A 16,730-nucleotide genomic window follows, 5' to 3' on the forward strand; every position below is an offset into this window, starting at 1 on the left:
TGAGCACAGGGGAACAATCCCTGCCCTGCTCCTGCTGGCCACACCATTCCTGAGCCAGGCCAGGAGCCATTGGCCTTCTTGGCCACCTGGGCACACGGCTGGCTCATGTCCAGCCTGCTGTCCATCTGTCCCTGCAGGTCCCTTTCTGCCTGGCTGCTCTCCAGCCCCTCTGTCCCCAGCCTGTAGAGCTGCAGGGGTTGTTGTGGCCAAAGTGCAGGACCCGGCACTTGGACTTGTTCAACCTCACCTTGTTGGATTTGGGCCCTGGATCCAGCCTGTCCAGGGCCCTGTGCAGAGCTTTCCTACCCTCCAGCAGATCCACACTCACACCCAGCTTGGTGTCATCTGCAAATTTGGTGATTTTCTATTCTTTTTCACACATGTGATAATCATTTCCCCAAAATCATTAACATATTTCCCTTCCTCTTAACCCATGTGTTCTTCTGTCCTGGGGGTCTCTCTGCTGGTCCCTGGTGCTTGTGGAGCCCAATGTTCCCGTGGGCCTGGCTGAGCTGGCAGGACACTGAGGCTGCTGAACTTCCAGTTCCCCTTCTCACACAATGGGCATTGAGTGGTCTCCACAGGCCTGGGGTTGTGGAGAACAAGCTCCAGGTGTCAGCTCAGCTGGTGGAGACAATTTATCATCTGGTACATGAGGTCACAGAGTGGGCTGTGACATCACAGAGTGGATCATGTGAGGTCATCGAGCAGCTGTGGCATCATAGACTGCCTCTGTGACATCACAGATCAGGCTGTGACATCACAGGGCAGAGGCTGGATATCACAGGGCAGACTATGACATCACAGACTCGGGTGTGACATCAGAGAGCAGCTGTGTGACATCAGAGAATGGTCTGTGACATCAGAGAGCAGCTCTTTGACATCAGAGAATGGTCTGTGACATCCCAGAGGGGCTGTGTAACATTAGAGAATGGTCTGTGACATCACAGAGCAGGCTGTGACATCCCAGAGGGGCTGCGTGACATTAGAGAATGGGCTGTGACATCACAGAGGAGGCTGTGACATCCCAGAGGGGCTGTGTGACATCCCAGCAGGGCTGTGTCAGGTCACTGGGTTGCTCACTCTGCCCCAGCTCCCCCTCACAGTTTCTCCCAACAAGTCCAATGCTGTCCATGCCCAGCAGGGTCCCTGTCCCCCGGGATCCCCCCGGCCCACCTGGAGCCACAGCCTCCACCAAAGGATGTTCCACAGGATCCACCCCAGGGGACAAGGGGCCAGGGCTCTGTGACCAGGACATCAAGGACGGGGATTATCCAGGTCACTGTGGCCTGGGTTGGGTTGCCCAGGGCAGGAAAGATGTCTGGCAGCTGGAGCAGGGCCTGGGAAGGGCCTCCAAGGTGGGGCTGGAGCCCTTGGGCTGTGAGCAGAGGCTGAGGGAGCTGGGCTTGTCCAGCCTGGAGCAGGGAAGGCTGAGGGGCTCCTCATCCCAGCCTGGCAGTGCCAGCGAGGAGGGGATGGAGAACACAGAGCCAGGCTCTTCACAGGGGGGCTGGTGGGAGACAAAAGCCAATGGGTGGGAGGGGAAAGAGGGGAGCTCAGCCAGGGCATGAGGAGATGAAATGAGTCAGGCTGCTTTCAGCATTTCCTCAACACCAAGAGCAGCCTGACCTCCCTTCTCCAACCACCCTGGCAGCTTTGCAAATCAGGAATTGTTTGAGCTGTTTTGCCCCCACACCAGGATGAGCATCCTGATACAAGAACTTAATTGTGTTTATATCTATTACCACATTTGTCTAAAATTAATTTTAGTATGGAAATCACCTGTGGATGGTGCACTCATCAGACACTGCTGGGACATTGCACATAGCTCAGGGAGGAGCGTGATTGTTACTAAATTGTGTCCTGTTCAACTATGGCCTGCTGGCCTTGAAGAGAAACTTTCTGTGCCTCTGAGTCCCACCAGTTCCTGACCCCCAAAGGACACAAACCTGATGAGTTGTGGTTCCCACTCCAATGATGGCACTTGGGCCTCCCTCCATCCCCAGAGCAGAGCTCCCTTGTCCCAAAAAGTGCCTGGCAATGCAGGGATGAAGGAAACAGGACAGGCTGTGGGGATCAGGTGCAGGGCACAGCCAGGGAAATGAATGACTTTTGCATTTTACCGAGCTGCCGAGCTGTGCCTTCCCTTGGCTTTGCTGGCTGACAATAAATGAACATCCCTCTGGTCTCTGGCAGCTCCTTCTCCAAGGAAAGCAGGGGGGAATTGGAGCCAAGGAGCTGAAACCTGCAGATCCAGCCTGGGCTGGAGGGAGCTCAGATTTGCACAAGGCTGCTCTGAGTGCCAGGGCTTGGATGGGGGAAATGGTGGGATGGGGGTAGGGACAGAGTCTGATTGATTGTCAGACATAAAGGGTCTTGATTTTCATATCTATTCCAAATGCATGAGGAGGTACTTGGATTAGGTATCAATTGGAGATTGCACATATCAATGAATTAACAGGAAAAGAACAGAACCAAAAACTATTTCCTCACTGTCTTTGTAAATATAATATATTCACTTTGAATGCAGTTCTGAAATCTGTCCAATTGACCATGAAAGATTTGGAAATGTAAATCAGATTATTCCCAGAGGCTCAGCTTGTTAAGGTGTGCTGAATGTTAATGAGCTCTGGGGCACTGAATTCCTTCCTGAAGAGCTGAAGGCTGAACAAGCCTCTGGAGAAGTGGAATTCAGAGGCAGCCTCCAAGTTTTTAGAGTGTGTGGAGGACAACTTTTTGTCACAGCTGGTGAGTGAGCCCAGCAGGGGAGGGACTATGCTGGACCTGTTGTTTGGGATTAGAGATGGGCTGGGGGGAGATGTGGTGGTTGGAGGCCGCTTGGGGCATAGTGAGCATGAAATTATAGAGTGCCCAATATTTGTGAAATCAGGAGGAACATCTATAAGACTTTTACATTGGACTTCTGGAGGGCAGACTTTGGCCTGATTAGGAGACTTATTCAGAGAGTTCCTTGGGAAGCAGCCCTTAAAAACAAAGGAGTTTGGGAAGGGTGGGTGTGCTTCAAAACAGAGATCTTGTGGGAACAGGAACAGACTGTCCCTGTGTTCTGAAAGAAGAGTTGATGAGGCAAACATCCAGCCTGGATGGGCAAGGAGGTTTTGATGGAACATAGGAATAAAAAGAGGATGTATCATCTTTGGAAGGAGGGTCAGGTCTCTCAGCAAGTATTTAAGGGGGTTGCTCGGGCACGTAGGAAAGAAATTAGGGAGGCCAAAGGGCAGTATGAACTTAACTTGGGATATTTTGTAAGGGATAATAAAAAATGTTTTTACAAATATATTAATCGCAAAAGGAAGGGTAAGACCAACCCTTGTTCTTTATTAGATGTGGGAGGGGACTTAGTAACCGCAGATGAGGAGAAGGCAGAGGTGCTTAACACCTTCTTTGCCTCAGTCTTTAGTGGAAGACTTGCCTACAGGATAACTGTCCTCTTGGGTTGGTAGACAGTGTCAGAGAGCAGAATGATCTGCCCGGGCCAGGGGCTGCACTGCCAGCCCAGAGCCACGTGGGGATCGCCCGGTATCGGCAGGGCAGCAGGGAAACCGGCACTGGGGGAGCAGAAATGGGCAACACGAGAGCTGGGGGTGCTCCAGAAGCCTGGACATGTTGGGAGCATGGACAGGGGGGACCCATGGATACCCCAGGAGCCTGAAACAGGGACCCCAGACAGTGCTGACCCCTGGGATGCCTGTGATGCCAAAGTGGTGAGCCCAGAGAAGGGGAACCTGCGGGATTGCCAGGAGCCCCAGCAGCCCAGAGAGGGGAACACCAATACAAACTTGAACTGAAGCAACCCAGACAGGGGGGGCCTCCAGGAGCCCAAAGTGGAGAGACCAGAGAGGGGAAACTGAGAGCTGGGTGTTTTTGCTGCATCTTGGTCATTTGTGTATTTTGGGGGCCTGAATCTTGGTGCTTTGGAGGTTTTATATGGGTGGCAGATTCCCAGTGACTTCTAGGGATGGGCTTCGGCAGTAGGAACCCCCTAACCCAATGTGCTCATCCATTGTATTTTTCCCCGAACCAGGATTTCTCTTTCCCAAACCTTGGCTGGATGGAGAAGGAGGCTGTGAGGAAGAGGAAGATGTCCCAGGACACGCAGGCAGGTGAGGAGGAAGTCAGTGCCCCTTTCCCCCTCTCTCCTGCTCCATCTCCCAGCCCAGCACGGGCCCTGGCTGCAGGACAATCCTGCTGCCGATGCCGTCCTGCCAGGGACACACTGGGAGGATCTCCTTCCCTCTGGCATGGAGGCAAATCCCATCCTCTCCTTGTCCTTTCTCCCCCACACCAGGAGCTGAGGATGGACACCAGGGAGGACAAATCCCCATGGTATAATCTGATGGAAGAGGCTCTTTTGAGTGACTCCACAGCACAGGAATGCAAGAGGGTGGAAAATCCCTGGAGATCCCACACAAGGAGGGGCTGCAAGCCCAGCCCAGGGTGCTCTGAGGAGGAAAGAGCCACCCTGTGCCAGGAAGGTGGACAGAGCTTCAGCCAGAGCTCGGAGCTGGTGGCCCATGAGCAGCTTGGAGTGTGGGAAGAGCTTCAGGCAGAGCAACAGCCTGATCTGCCACCAGATGATCCACACTGGGGAATGGCCTTAGGAGTGTGGCAAGCGTGGCAAGTGTGGAAAGGGCTTCAGCTGCAGCTCCACCCTCATCATCCACCAGTGCATCCACACTTGGCAGAGGCCCTACCAGTGTCCTGAGTGTCTGAAGAGGTTTCAGAGCAGCTCCCATCTCCTCCTGCACCAGCGGATTCACACTGAGGAGAGGCCCTTCCGCTGCCCTGACTGTGGGAAGGGATTCAAGCACAACTCCACCCTCGTCAGGCACTGGCGCATCCACACCGGGGAGAGGCCCTACAAGTGCTCTGAGTGTGGGAAGAGCTTCAGCCAGAGCTCTCACTTGAACAAACACCAACAGAGGCACCGGTAAGGGAAGCCCTGGAATGACTCGACTGAAGGAGGAGCTTCATGCACTGCTCCAGCTTCATCCCCTATTGGAGGACGCACGTTGGGAAGAGCTCTGGTGATCCATGTTCCCTGTGATCCATGCTGGGAAGACACCTGTCCCTTTTCCTGCCCCTGCCAATGACATGATGGGAGATGGAAGAACATGAGGGTCTGGCCATGGCCGTGTCATTACAGTCACTCCCACCTCAGGTCATTGCCAGGGGCAGGAAAGGGACTCTCTCTCTCCCTGAGAAGAAAGGTGTCCTTTCCAGGCAGGACAGAATACGTGGCTGGGAAGAGCCAGTCGCTGGTGATGTAGTTTTCCCTGTAAATAGATTTTCTTATCCCTTTGGTTACCAATATTATTTCTGTTCCTGTTTGTTCTTTGTCTCGTTGCTGTTCCCAGGAAATTGTTCTTATCCCAGCCTGGGATCTTTGTCTTTTGTGCTTTCCATGGGAGGTGGGAGGGCAGCGAGGGCAGCGCGGTTTTAGTGGGAGCAGGAATTTGAGGAATCCCGTTCCTGAACCCCAGCAGGTGGAAACCGAGCATCCCAGCTGGTGCCAGCCCTGGTGGCCATGGCAGCAGCCTTGGGAGCGGGTCCCTGGCTGGGGCTGTGGGAACCTCTTCCCTCTGGTGCCCAGGGGCAGGAGTGGAGGGAGCGGCTGCAGCTGAGTCAGGGCAGGCTTGGGTTGGATGTCAGGAAAAGGTTTTTGCCCAGAGGCTGCTGGGGCCCTGGCCAGGCTCCCCAGGGAAGGGTCCCAGCTCCAGGGCTCTCTGAGCTGCAGCAGCGTTAGGCCAGCGCTGCCAGGCCCAGGCTGGCATTGTTGGGGTGTCCTGTGCAGGGCCAGCAGTTGGACTGGAGGATCCTGATGGGTCCCTCCCAGCTCAGCCAATTCTGTGCTTCTGGGATCCCACGAGCCTGGGGACGGGACTGCCAATGGTTGCCATGGCAACGGGCTCTGGCTGCAGGCCTGAGCTGGTGTCCATGGCAACCACCCCTGGCATGGGGTCTCCATGGAGCTCCCAAGGGACTGAGCATAGCAACAGGGAGCTGGTGATGGTTGCCATGGAAACTGAGCATAGCAACAGGGGGCTGGTGATTGTTGCCATGGAAACTGAGCATAGCAACAGGGAGCTGGTGATGGTTGCCACCGAAACTGACCATAGCAACAAGGGGCTGGTGATTGTTGCCATGGAAACTGACCATAGCAACAGGGAGCTGGTGATGGTTGCCATGGAAACTGACAATAACAACAGGGGCTGGTGATTGTTGCCATGGAAACTGACCATAGCAACAGGGAGCTGGTGATGGTTGCCATGGAAACTGACCATAGCAACAGGGACCTGGGGATGGTTGCCATGCAATGGTGATGGCTGCCCGTGGCACTGCTGCCATTCTCTGCTGCTGCTGGGGCACTCGGGGCTCTGGCTGAGCAGCAAAGGTGACCCTGAGCCAGGAGCTTTCCTTGCCTGCAGCAAAGCCTCGGCACGCAAAGCCCTTCCTGGGGCTGTGCCCTGCGCCAGCAGGGATTGTGCCAGCGGAGCTGACCCGAAATTTCTTCTCCCAGGCAGCTTTAGGACACACAACATGGAAAAGCCAGAGGCCACTCTCAGCTCTCTGCAGTCCTCCAGCAGAATCCTGAGTGTGAAGCAGCCTGGGAACAGGGTTTAGTGTCAGGGGAGGGGAACTCAGAGCCCTTCCCTGCCCTGTGGGCTGAGGCTCTGCATTTCCAATGGCCCTGCAGCTGCCAAAGGGGCCTTTTTGGCTCAGCTGAGAACAGTTCTGCTGAGAGCCTGTCCTAAACCTGCTTTTCCTGCAAATGTGCCCAATCAATTCTCTTTTTTTGAAGCCCCAGGTCTTGTGTGAGTGCAAGTCTGACAACTGAAGGATGGAACAGCTCTACTGGGGGGGAGTTCTCTTTTTCTTGATTTGTTTTTTTGTTTATTTGGTTGGTTTGGCTTGATTTGGTTTTTTATTCTTTGTTCTGTTTTGGTTGGTTTGTTTGTGTTGTTGTTTTGGTTTGGTTGTTTGGTTAGGGTGCTGGGGTTTCTTTTGTTTTCATATGGTTTTGTTTGATTTTTTGTTGGTTTTTCGTTTTTTGTGGGGTTTTTTTAATTATTTTTTGGTTTATATGGTTTTGGGGTTTTTTTTAATTCTCTCTTCCTAGAAGCTCTGGGCAGAGCTCTGTGACTGTGTCTGACACTTGTCTGTGGCACTGTGCAGGTGGCCAGGGGGACCTTCCCCGAGCTGTGTGCAGAGGAATCCACATCAGCCCAGGCCGGGGTGGGCAGTGGCCGCTCAGTTCCATGGACTGGACGCGGCTCTGGACGCTTCCCTTGGAGCGACTGCAGGGAGGGAATGCTGGGGCTGTCACTGCTGGGGTGTCACACACAGGGGCACTGGGGCTGTCACCAATGGGGTGTCACACACAGGGGACACTGGGGCTGTCACCGCTGGGGTGTCACACACAGGGGACACTGGGGCTGTCACCAATGGGGTGTCACACACAGGGGACACTGGGGCTGTCACTGCTGGGGTGTCACACACAGGGGAACCCTGGGGCTGCCCCACTTCTGCCATGTCCCCAACAGCTCTGCCAGCACCTTGAGGGAACACAAAGGTTGAGCCAAAGGATGAGAATTGCAGAAGGGGCTGAGCTGGGAGGGACCCAATGGGATCATCAAATCCCAGAATCACAGAATCAGAGAATTACTGGCTTGGAAGAGACCTTCAAGACCATCAAGTCCCACCCTGTCTCGGTCTCTCTGCGAGCCTCTCAGGAACCCTGGGCCAGTCTCGAGTCGGCAGACACCGGGGAGGGCAGCCCCGACACGGCCGACAGCGGGGAGACACTCTCTGTGCCCCGAGGGTACTGAGGGCACCTGGGCTGGGCGCCTTTGCAGCACAAGAGACACCAGAGACATCGGTAGAAGAGAAAGGGCTGACTCTTAGCAGGGGTTAGTCCAAGGTTTTATTAAGATCCCAAAGGAGCTCCTGCGCCTCAGGGGGCCTCCTGCCGAAAGCCCCGGGAGATGTCCGAAGGTCACATTTCAAGGAAGGAGGAAACCAAAAGTAGATAACATTTTACCAACCAATAGGTATCTCTGAGGGATGGGAACTGGGGGATAGACATATAGGGCAGCGTATGGGACTAGGCCTGGGGGGCTGACCCCTGGCCTCTGGCAAATCACTCGACAACTTGGACCGAAACTTCTGGATGGGGGGGATGGGATGCTGAGTGATTGACAGAGAGCCAGGGTGGGGGTTTAGGGATGATCTCATCCCAGGAGAGGGATAACACAGGTAAAGGGAGGGGAGTACAGTCTGGGATAAACCATTTGGGAAAAATATTGGAATACAAAACAAAACTACTTCAAAATATTACAAAATATAAAAACGCACTACAACACCACCCATGCCCTAACACTTCAACTAAACCATGACACTGAGTGACACATCCAGCCTTTTATAAACACATCCAGAGATGGTGACTCCATTACCTCCCCGGGCAAACCAATCCAGGACTTTATCACACATTCTGTGAAAACCCTTCTTCCTAATATCCAACCTATATTTCCCTTGGTGCAGCTTAAGATTGTGTGCTCTGCATCTGTCAGTTGCTGCCTGGAGAAAGAGACTGACCCCCACCTGACTACAACCTCCTTTCAGGAAGGTGGAGAGAGTGGTAAGGTCACCTCTGAGTCTCCTTTTCTCCAGACTGAACAACCCCAGCTCCCTCTCCTCACAGGATGTGTGTTCCAGACCCCTCACCAGCCTTGTTGCCCTTCTCTGGACACGCTCCAGCCCCTCCATGTCCCTCCTTAGTTGGGGCACCCAGAACTGGACACAGCACTCAAGGTACGGTGCCAGTACAGGGCAAGAATGCCAGGTACACCAGAGCCAGGTACAGGTGGAGAATGATCTCCCTGCTCCTGCTGGCCACACTGTTCCTGATCCACACCAGGAGCCCTTGGCCCTCTTGGCCACCAGGGCACTCTGCTGGCTCATGTTCAGCTGGCTGCCAACCAGCACCCCCAGGTCCCTTTCTGCCTGGGCACTGTCCAGCCACACCGTCCCCAGCCTCTGGCCTTGCAGGGGTTATTGTGGCCAAAATGCAGGACTCGGCACTTGGACTTAATTAACTTCATCTCATTGGACTCTGCCCCTCCCTCCAACCATTCCAGGTCTCCCTGCAGAGCCCTCCTACCTTCCAGGAGATGGACACACGCCCCCAGCTTAGTGTCATCTGCAGATTTACTAATGAAAGACTCAAGCCCCTCATCCATGGTGTCAAGAGAAATATTGAACAGAGCTGGCCCCAGCTGGATGCAGCACCGCTCACCACCACTCTCTGGGCCCATCCAGCCAGTTCTGAACCCAGCACAGAGTGCTCCTGTCCCAGCCCTGGGCTGCAGCTTTTCCAGGAGTGTGCTGGGGGAGACAGTGCCAAAGGCCTTGCTGGAGTCCAGGCACACAACACCCACAGCCTTTCCTGCATCCACCAGGAGGCTCACCTGGTCATAGAAGGAGACCAGCTTGGTCAAACACGACCTACCCCTCCTAAACCCCTGCTGGCTGGCTCTGATCCCCTGGCCATCCTGGAAGTGCTGGGTGATGACACTCACTAGAAACTGTTCCATTGCCTTACTGGGTACTGAGGTCAGGCTGCCTGGCCTATAATTACCAGGATCCTCCTTTGCACCCTTGTTGTGAATGGGTGGCACATTGGGCAGTTTCCAGTCATCTGGAACCTCACCAGTGAGCCAGGACTGCTGGTAAATGATGGAGACTGGCTTGGCAAGCTCAGCTGCCAGCTCCCTCATCACCCTGGGGTGGATCCCATCTGCTCCCAGGGATCTATGAACATCCAAGCAGCTCAGCAGTTCTCTGACTGCCTCCTCCTGGATAACAGGGGCCCATTCTGCTCCCTGATGCTCTTCTATGATGCTGTAGCTGCTCAATGACCTCACACAACAAACTCTGTGATGTCATAGCCCAATCTGTGATCTCACAGAACCCACTCTGTGCTGTCACACAGCCCCTTGCTGACATCCCAGCTGCTCTGTGCCTCTATGACAGCCACAGAGGTGCCACTGTGACACAGCCCTCTCTGGGACATCCCACAGCCCCTGCCAGTGCTGAGCCCTGTGAGCTCTGTCTATGCCCTGCTGGTGTCCCTGAGGGGCCCTGGCAGTGCCCCAGCCCTGCTGGGCTGTGCACAGGAGCTGCTCCTGGCCAGAGCTGTCTCTCTGCAGCTCTGCTGCCCTTGCCAGGAGCTGCCTCTGGGCCAGGAGCCCGGCCCAGCTCAGCAGCACAGACACAGCACCAGGACTGTAATGACCCTCTGGGGCTTTGGTGCTCTTTGCATCAGAGCCAGTCCCTCAGAGTGGGCTCAAAGACTTCTCAAGAACTCAAAATCAGATTCCAAGTCCAAACTTTCTTGAACTTTTAATGGGTCTCACTGAGGGACAGGACTGAGAAAGTGTCCCTAAGTTCCAAGTAGAGCAGAATATTGGAGATAGTAATGATAGCTGGGGACAAGCAAGGGAAAGGTGTCTCTGGTGCTGAGCAAACCTGGATGTGTTTCAGGAATGCAAAGGGCCAAGGCCTGAGCCCCAGCCCTGGCCAGGCAGATCCTGTCCCTCCCTCCTTGCTCAGGGCTCTTCCCAGGATGGGCACTGGCATGTGGGGATGGGCAATGCCAAGGGCAGGAGCATGGGGCGGCCCCTGCCAGGCTGCTGAGCAGGGACAAGGAGGCCATGAGGCCCCAGGCCTGCAAGGGTCACTTGTCCCCTCCTCACGGCTCAGGCCCAGGGCCAGCAGCCATGGCCAAGGTGCTGCCCAAGCTGGCTCTGGCAGGGCTGTCTTGCAGCTGCTGCCCATCCCTGTGCCCTGTACAGCCCAGGCTGTCCTACGGTGTCCCTGCCCTGCGTCTCTGTCCCTGCAGGCTCTCGGCATCCCCTGGCTGCCCCAGCTGGCTGGGCCCTTTCTTTGCTGGCAGCTCTGCCTCCTGCCTGCCCCTGCCTGCCCACACAAAGCCTTGGGCTGCTCCAGGCTCCTGCTGGGGACGTGCTACACCACAGCCCTGCCCTGGCAGGGAAATTCCTTTCTCCTGGTGCCACTCTGGGCCTCCCCAGCTGCCCTTGTGCTGCATTCCGCCCCAGCGAGGGCCACAACAACTCCCCCGGCCCCGGAGTCTCAGACCTCAGGCAGCCACCGGTGACCAACAGGGACAGGAATGCAACAGGACGGGTCCGGCTTTAGCAAAATCCAGGACCCTCTCTTGAGCCCGGGAACAAGACAAGAAATGAGGGGCGGGGGTCGGGTCATGGGTTTCACATGACAGGGTAGGGGTGGAGTTTAGGGTCAGGGTCCAATAGCAGGAGGAGCAGGGGACTGCAAATGGGTGGATCAAGGAGCACAACCAATGGAAAAAAATAAGGTGGGGACACTGCAGTAGAATTTAAAGCAATGAGGGCACAGAAAAGGAAGAACATTCTGGGGCCATTCCTATTTTGGCCAGATGGGGTGGAGTGTCTTTTCCCGGGCTTGCAGGGCCACGCCACACAGGGTGGAGGGGTGGAATCTTCGTTCAATCACGCCCCTCGCCCGATGCTCTCTGTCTGGGTAGAATCCCCGCCGCCTGGGGCGGGGGCGCTCCACACCCTTGGTGCCATTCTTTCTTTCTCTGCCTGTTTCATACAATGAAGAAAAACTCCAGCATCTGTGGAACCACCCTTCAATTCCTTTCAGGCTACTCCTGTCCTCAGTCTGCACACAACTGAGCCCAGAGCCATCAGCCTCTACATCCTGGTTATGTGGTGAGGCCTCCCAACCCCATCTTGGGAGATTTTTGGGTCCTCAACGTGGTCTTTGTAAATGGAAACAGGGGTAAAAGTTATTTTCTCACAGATCTTGCAGTGACAGAACAAGGGTCAATATCTTTGTTACAGATCAGTAATGCCATGGTTGACTCTCCCAAGTAAGGGGCAAATATTAAGTATATGTTAAGAGAAGTTTTGCAGTTGTATAGTTATGTTTTCCCTCTCCCTTGCATTGTTATCACAGGGTGGCCTCAGTAGCTGGGGCACTTGGGAGGGTCGGCTTGTTACTATGGCAGCACCTGACCTCCAATCCAGCTGTGAGAAAGTGATCTGAGCACCACTGTGAAATAAACACAGGCAGGAGACTTTTCTCCTTTTTAATGCCTTTATTACAAGTGATGAGCTCTGGGGGGAGAGCTGACGGGTTCACGCTCACGCTGCCACTGCTCCCAGTGGTGACTTGGAGGAGGAGGAAGAGTGCAGCTTTGTCCACTGGTCTGTGGCCAGAGCTGGGGATTCCATCCTCATGGGAGTGTCAGGAAAAATCCCTTGTTCACTTTTTCAGTTTGACTCCCAGGTTCCTGCCTGTAGCTGAGGTCCTTCCTTGGCGAGGGCAAGGGGCAAAGAAAGGGTCTCAGCATCTCTGCAGGCTCTGGGCTTTGTTCCAGACATCCAGACATCACTTTGATCTCTTAATTCTGTGTTGGTTCATTGTTTCTGGGGTCTTTTGGTAAGTTTGGAGGGGTGGCTGTCCCGTGGCATGCTGGCTCCAAGGTCATTTGCATGCCCTCCCATGTCCCCCCGCCATGTCATCCACCTGGCAGCAGTCAGGGTGGTACTGACAAAAGGAGTAGGTAACTAAAAGGACTACTGATTACAATAACAAACAGTTAGAACTCCATCCTGGCAGCAACTGGTCCAACCTGTTCACTCTGCCACCTTTTAAAAAAAATTGGCAGCTTTTTCTACTTATAACAGTCCCCCCTCTTTTTCTTTGATCGGGCTTAAACTTAAGCTCGCATCAACTTGCAATTTCTGACTCATAAGCACAGAATTTCCTTAATTTTTTGTATTGATTATAAATTTCTTGAACACTCTGATAATCATGGCTACTTAACTTTGTTCCCTTTCCTGGTTTCTTCAGGTTAACTTTTTAGAGATCTTTAGGTTGGTCTGCCTGGCAGATACTACCATTTTAATGAAGCAGGGAAGTAAGCATAGTAAAAAGAGCAAACCAGCAAGTGTACACACAGTGAAGAAAGCTACTTTTTTCCACCAATCTCCTTTGAAAGTCCATAGGTTATCCCAGCAACTGGAATCAAGTGTAGGAGTCCGTTCTTGGTTACTTACACATGCTAGTTTTTTATCTTGTTCGAGAGGTTTCTAATGATTGCTCTCTTCATCTCTAATACTGCCTGAAGCCTGATGATTCTGTTTAACATGGATATCGGGGCCCGATAACCCCAGGACCCATCTTGAGCCCAGGTGGCTGGGCCATAATTCTTGATAATTTTTCTTGGGGTCCAAACCTGGCTCTTAGAATCTTGGATTCTGCCAATTTCTATTGCATTTTGGCTCTTCTGTTTGGTTTCTCTTAAATCATTGTGTATAGGAACTCCTAAACTTGATCCAGTTTCTTTGGGTAATAAGAAGAAAGCTGGTTTTATCATTCTAGCGGTGCAGCTGCCAGACCAGCTTCTCGGCAATTTAGTGCATTCTATAGTACTATAGATCAAAAACTGGTGTTTAGGGGCTCCCCAAAAATGTGTTTTTAGCTTCTGTTGGACATTCCCAATATTTAGAAATGTCTTTCATTCTCCAAAAGGGGTTTATCCCTTCTTCAATACATTCATAAAATTCATATGCTTCATGGTAGATACACTTGTTCTTTTCTTTCCTTTCAACAGACCAAAATCTATTTGGATCTCCTGATCCACCAGGTAGAAGAGTTCTTTACTGCTAGATACCTTTTACAGACCATTCTTTTTACTGGCCTATTGTACCCTTTAATACTAAATTCTGAGTTATTCTGTATCCAATTTAAGATTTCTAATAGCCTTAGATTAATTTTTTCCCATGGCCAAATTTCAGTCATCTGGGTACAAACTCGACAATCGGTTAAATTTAGTTCGTGGCTGACTCTTTCTACTGAATCTTCTATGAAAAGGTTCTTACCTTGGGGTATCTCTAAATGGTCTTGTTTTCTTATTGCTTTTACCATCTCTTTCTCTTTGACCAGATCTACCAGGCTTGCTTCAGCAGCATCACATTCAAAGCGCAACCAGGCTTCTCCTACAGGGCACTGTCCCAGGAGTTGCTGCCTAAAAGTGGCGGTATTCTGGGCTGTCCAATACATTCTCTTATCTTCTTGACAAAGGACCAATTGGGAGAAGTTAGCACAATTAGGGTTAGAATTGATGGACTCTAGACAAGGAGCTCACTTCTTCCTCCTCATAGAGGGGTTGATAGCACTCACTGCACGGCTCTCCTGGGCTCCCCAGAGCTCCACCAGCAATTAGAGCCATCATTACTACCCTTCCCAAGAGTCCGGTATGGGTCATCTTGCACAGCCTGCCCACCCAGCCTTGCCTCTTGGGGACTTTGCTGAGAAGAAGCTTCCAAGCTCTTCAGAGTCCCTTCTGTGATAAACGAGTCCACTGGATTTAAGGATCATATAATTATTTTTATTATTATGCAAGTGAGAATAAGCAAAGTTCAGCGCTGGGCGGCCGGAAGTCTCCGCTCCTCTAGGCTCGCACCGTTCCTATCCCCAAAGTTCGCCTTTTATTGCCTTCTTCTCCCGGTTCCAGGGATGATGTGGTCTGTCTTTTGAGCTTGCTCGTTCAGTTGCTAGGGGGTCTTTTTCTGCCTTCTGGTGGTCATGGGATGAAGGCTCCAAGTCTTCCTCTTTAACCGCTGAGTGAACTTTCCCTTATAAGGCATATCTAGACAGTGGAATTTTCAGAACACTGTACGATTCCTGCAAGCCTTAGCAATTCTTGCGAGTTTAAGGATTGTTGTTACAGCCTTCCTCTGTGACCTCTGGGTGAACTTTTCCTTATAAGGTGTATCTTTACCATGGAATTCCCAAAGCACTATACGATTCCTGCAAGCTAAGCAACCATATGTGGCTGCACATTTAAGAATCAAGTGGTTTTAGCTATTTAGTCATTGCTTTTATATTGTATAATTATTTAGCTATTGATTTAATTAATGAACAAACATATTGCTACTTATTACAGTCAGCATGATCCTCTGTGCTCACACAGATGCTCCAGGAGGAAGACCTCAAGATACCCAGCGCCACCGCCCTGAAGCTGGCTGAGCCACTCCTGCCACGCTTGGAGAATGTAAGGCTCTGTGCCCCCAGCCATGGGCACTGGACGACTGGACGCTACCCAGAAATGTTGTGCCTTGTGCACTTTTGGGCCTCTGCCCTGATGGGCCTGGAATACTTGGTGCTGAGGTCTTTTCCTTTCCTCCAGGACAACAGCCACGTTCAGCTGCTCTCCATTCAGCTCTTCTGCAAAGTGATGGAGCTGGTAGTGGAAGAGGGGGAAAAGCCTCTCACGAGAATTGTGAGCCGGAGCCTCCTCCCTCTCTTCTTGCATTGGTACGATGAGAACCGGTGTGTGGCAAAAGTCGGGAGGAGAGACCCTTTGTCATCATGGAAGAAGAGAAGAAACCTGAGTCGATGACAAGTGGGGAGATGTTGGGGCCCGAGAGCTTGGCCTGAGGGAAGAGGCCACAAGCTGTGAATTCTCCCAGTCGGTGCCAGCAATGGCAGCGAAGGAAGCGTCCCCACGCAGAGCAAGGAGTGCCCACGAGCTGCACCAGTGGAAGGCGGCTGTGAGGGTGCTGTGGGGAGATGGGGCACAGCAACAGCCCTGCCAGTGGCAACAAAGGGCAACAGTCCAGGAGCTGCCCCCAATGGAAAAGGAGGTGACTGAGCCAGAGCTGAGCCAGCGAGGGGAAGGAAGTGTGAACAGCTGGGAGAAGCAGGCACATTCTCCTGCTCCCAGGGAGGAGGTGCCATCAGCAGGGACACAGAGCCCAGTCCCTGCTCCAGACAGCCCCTGCTGCCCCCCCAGCCCCTCACCCAGCCCACTGGGAGCCCAAAGCCCCAGTGAGCAGCTGGAAGAGGCAGAGCAGGGCTCAGTGCTGGCAGAAAAGGAGAGTGAGGAGGGCACCTCAGCTGGCAGTGATGAAGACTGGGAATCCTACAGCAAGACTGAGCTGTCCCCAGAGTGCCAAGGTGAGGCAGAGCCAGAGCTGTCCCAAGGAGAGTTCAGCAGCTCCCAAGACCTCTCCAGCTGGGAAGACTGCAGCGAACCAGAGCTCAGAGAACTCCAAGACGATTCCACGGAGGAAGACAGCAGCAGCGCAGACCTGCCACAGGACTGCTGTGAAGGTAACAGCATCTTCAGCTTTGGGCCCACTCCCTTGCTGTGGGAGGAAGAGGAGGACAACAGCTGGCATGAAGTCTACGTCCAGGAGCTGTACGAAGATGAAGGCAGGGCCCAAAGGCTGGCAGATCTGGCAGCAGATGGGCTGCCACTGCCCGTCCCTCAGCAGGTCTGGGTTGAGGGGCAGGCAGCGGAGTCCCTGTGTGCCTCGCTTCCCTCGCTGTGCAGCGAAGGCTCCGTGGGCCAGCAGGGGCCCGAGGCAGGGCCACAGAGCCCGGGGCCTGCCCCGCAGAGCCCTGGCAGCGCCTCAGCTGGCCAGCCGGGAGCGCAGGCCCGCAGGCAGCAGCGGCTGCCCCAGGCAAACGGCCCGGCCGCCTCAGGCGGGCGCTGCGGGCGCTGCTCTGCTGGCCCTGCCTGGCGCGGCAGCTGCAGGAGCAGCGCCCGTGGCCCTGCCCAGCCCGGGCTGGCCGATGGCGGCTGCTCCCTGCGCGGGGCCCCAGGGAGCCACACGGGCGGCCTCGGCCTG

General features: G+C 53.7%; 1 protein-coding gene across 1 annotated transcript in view; it reads left to right on the plus strand.

The window, feature by feature from the left end:
- The first annotated feature begins 4,072 nt into the window (after positions 1-4,072).
- Positions 4,073-16,730, plus strand: part of LOC136570838 (zinc finger protein 271-like) — a 430,233-nt gene continuing 417,575 nt past the window's right edge. The window contains exons 1-2 of the mRNA XM_066571243.1: positions 4,073-4,135; positions 4,623-4,951. Of these exons, the coding sequence (XP_066427340.1) occupies positions 4,073-4,135; positions 4,623-4,951 (392 nt within the window). The remainder of the gene's footprint in view (positions 4,136-4,622; positions 4,952-16,730) is intronic.

The sequence above is a fragment of the Molothrus aeneus genome, unplaced genomic scaffold, assembly GCF_037042795.1.
Source record: "Molothrus aeneus isolate 106 unplaced genomic scaffold, BPBGC_Maene_1.0 scaffold_40, whole genome shotgun sequence".
Lineage (NCBI taxonomy): Eukaryota > Metazoa > Chordata > Aves > Passeriformes > Icteridae > Molothrus > Molothrus aeneus.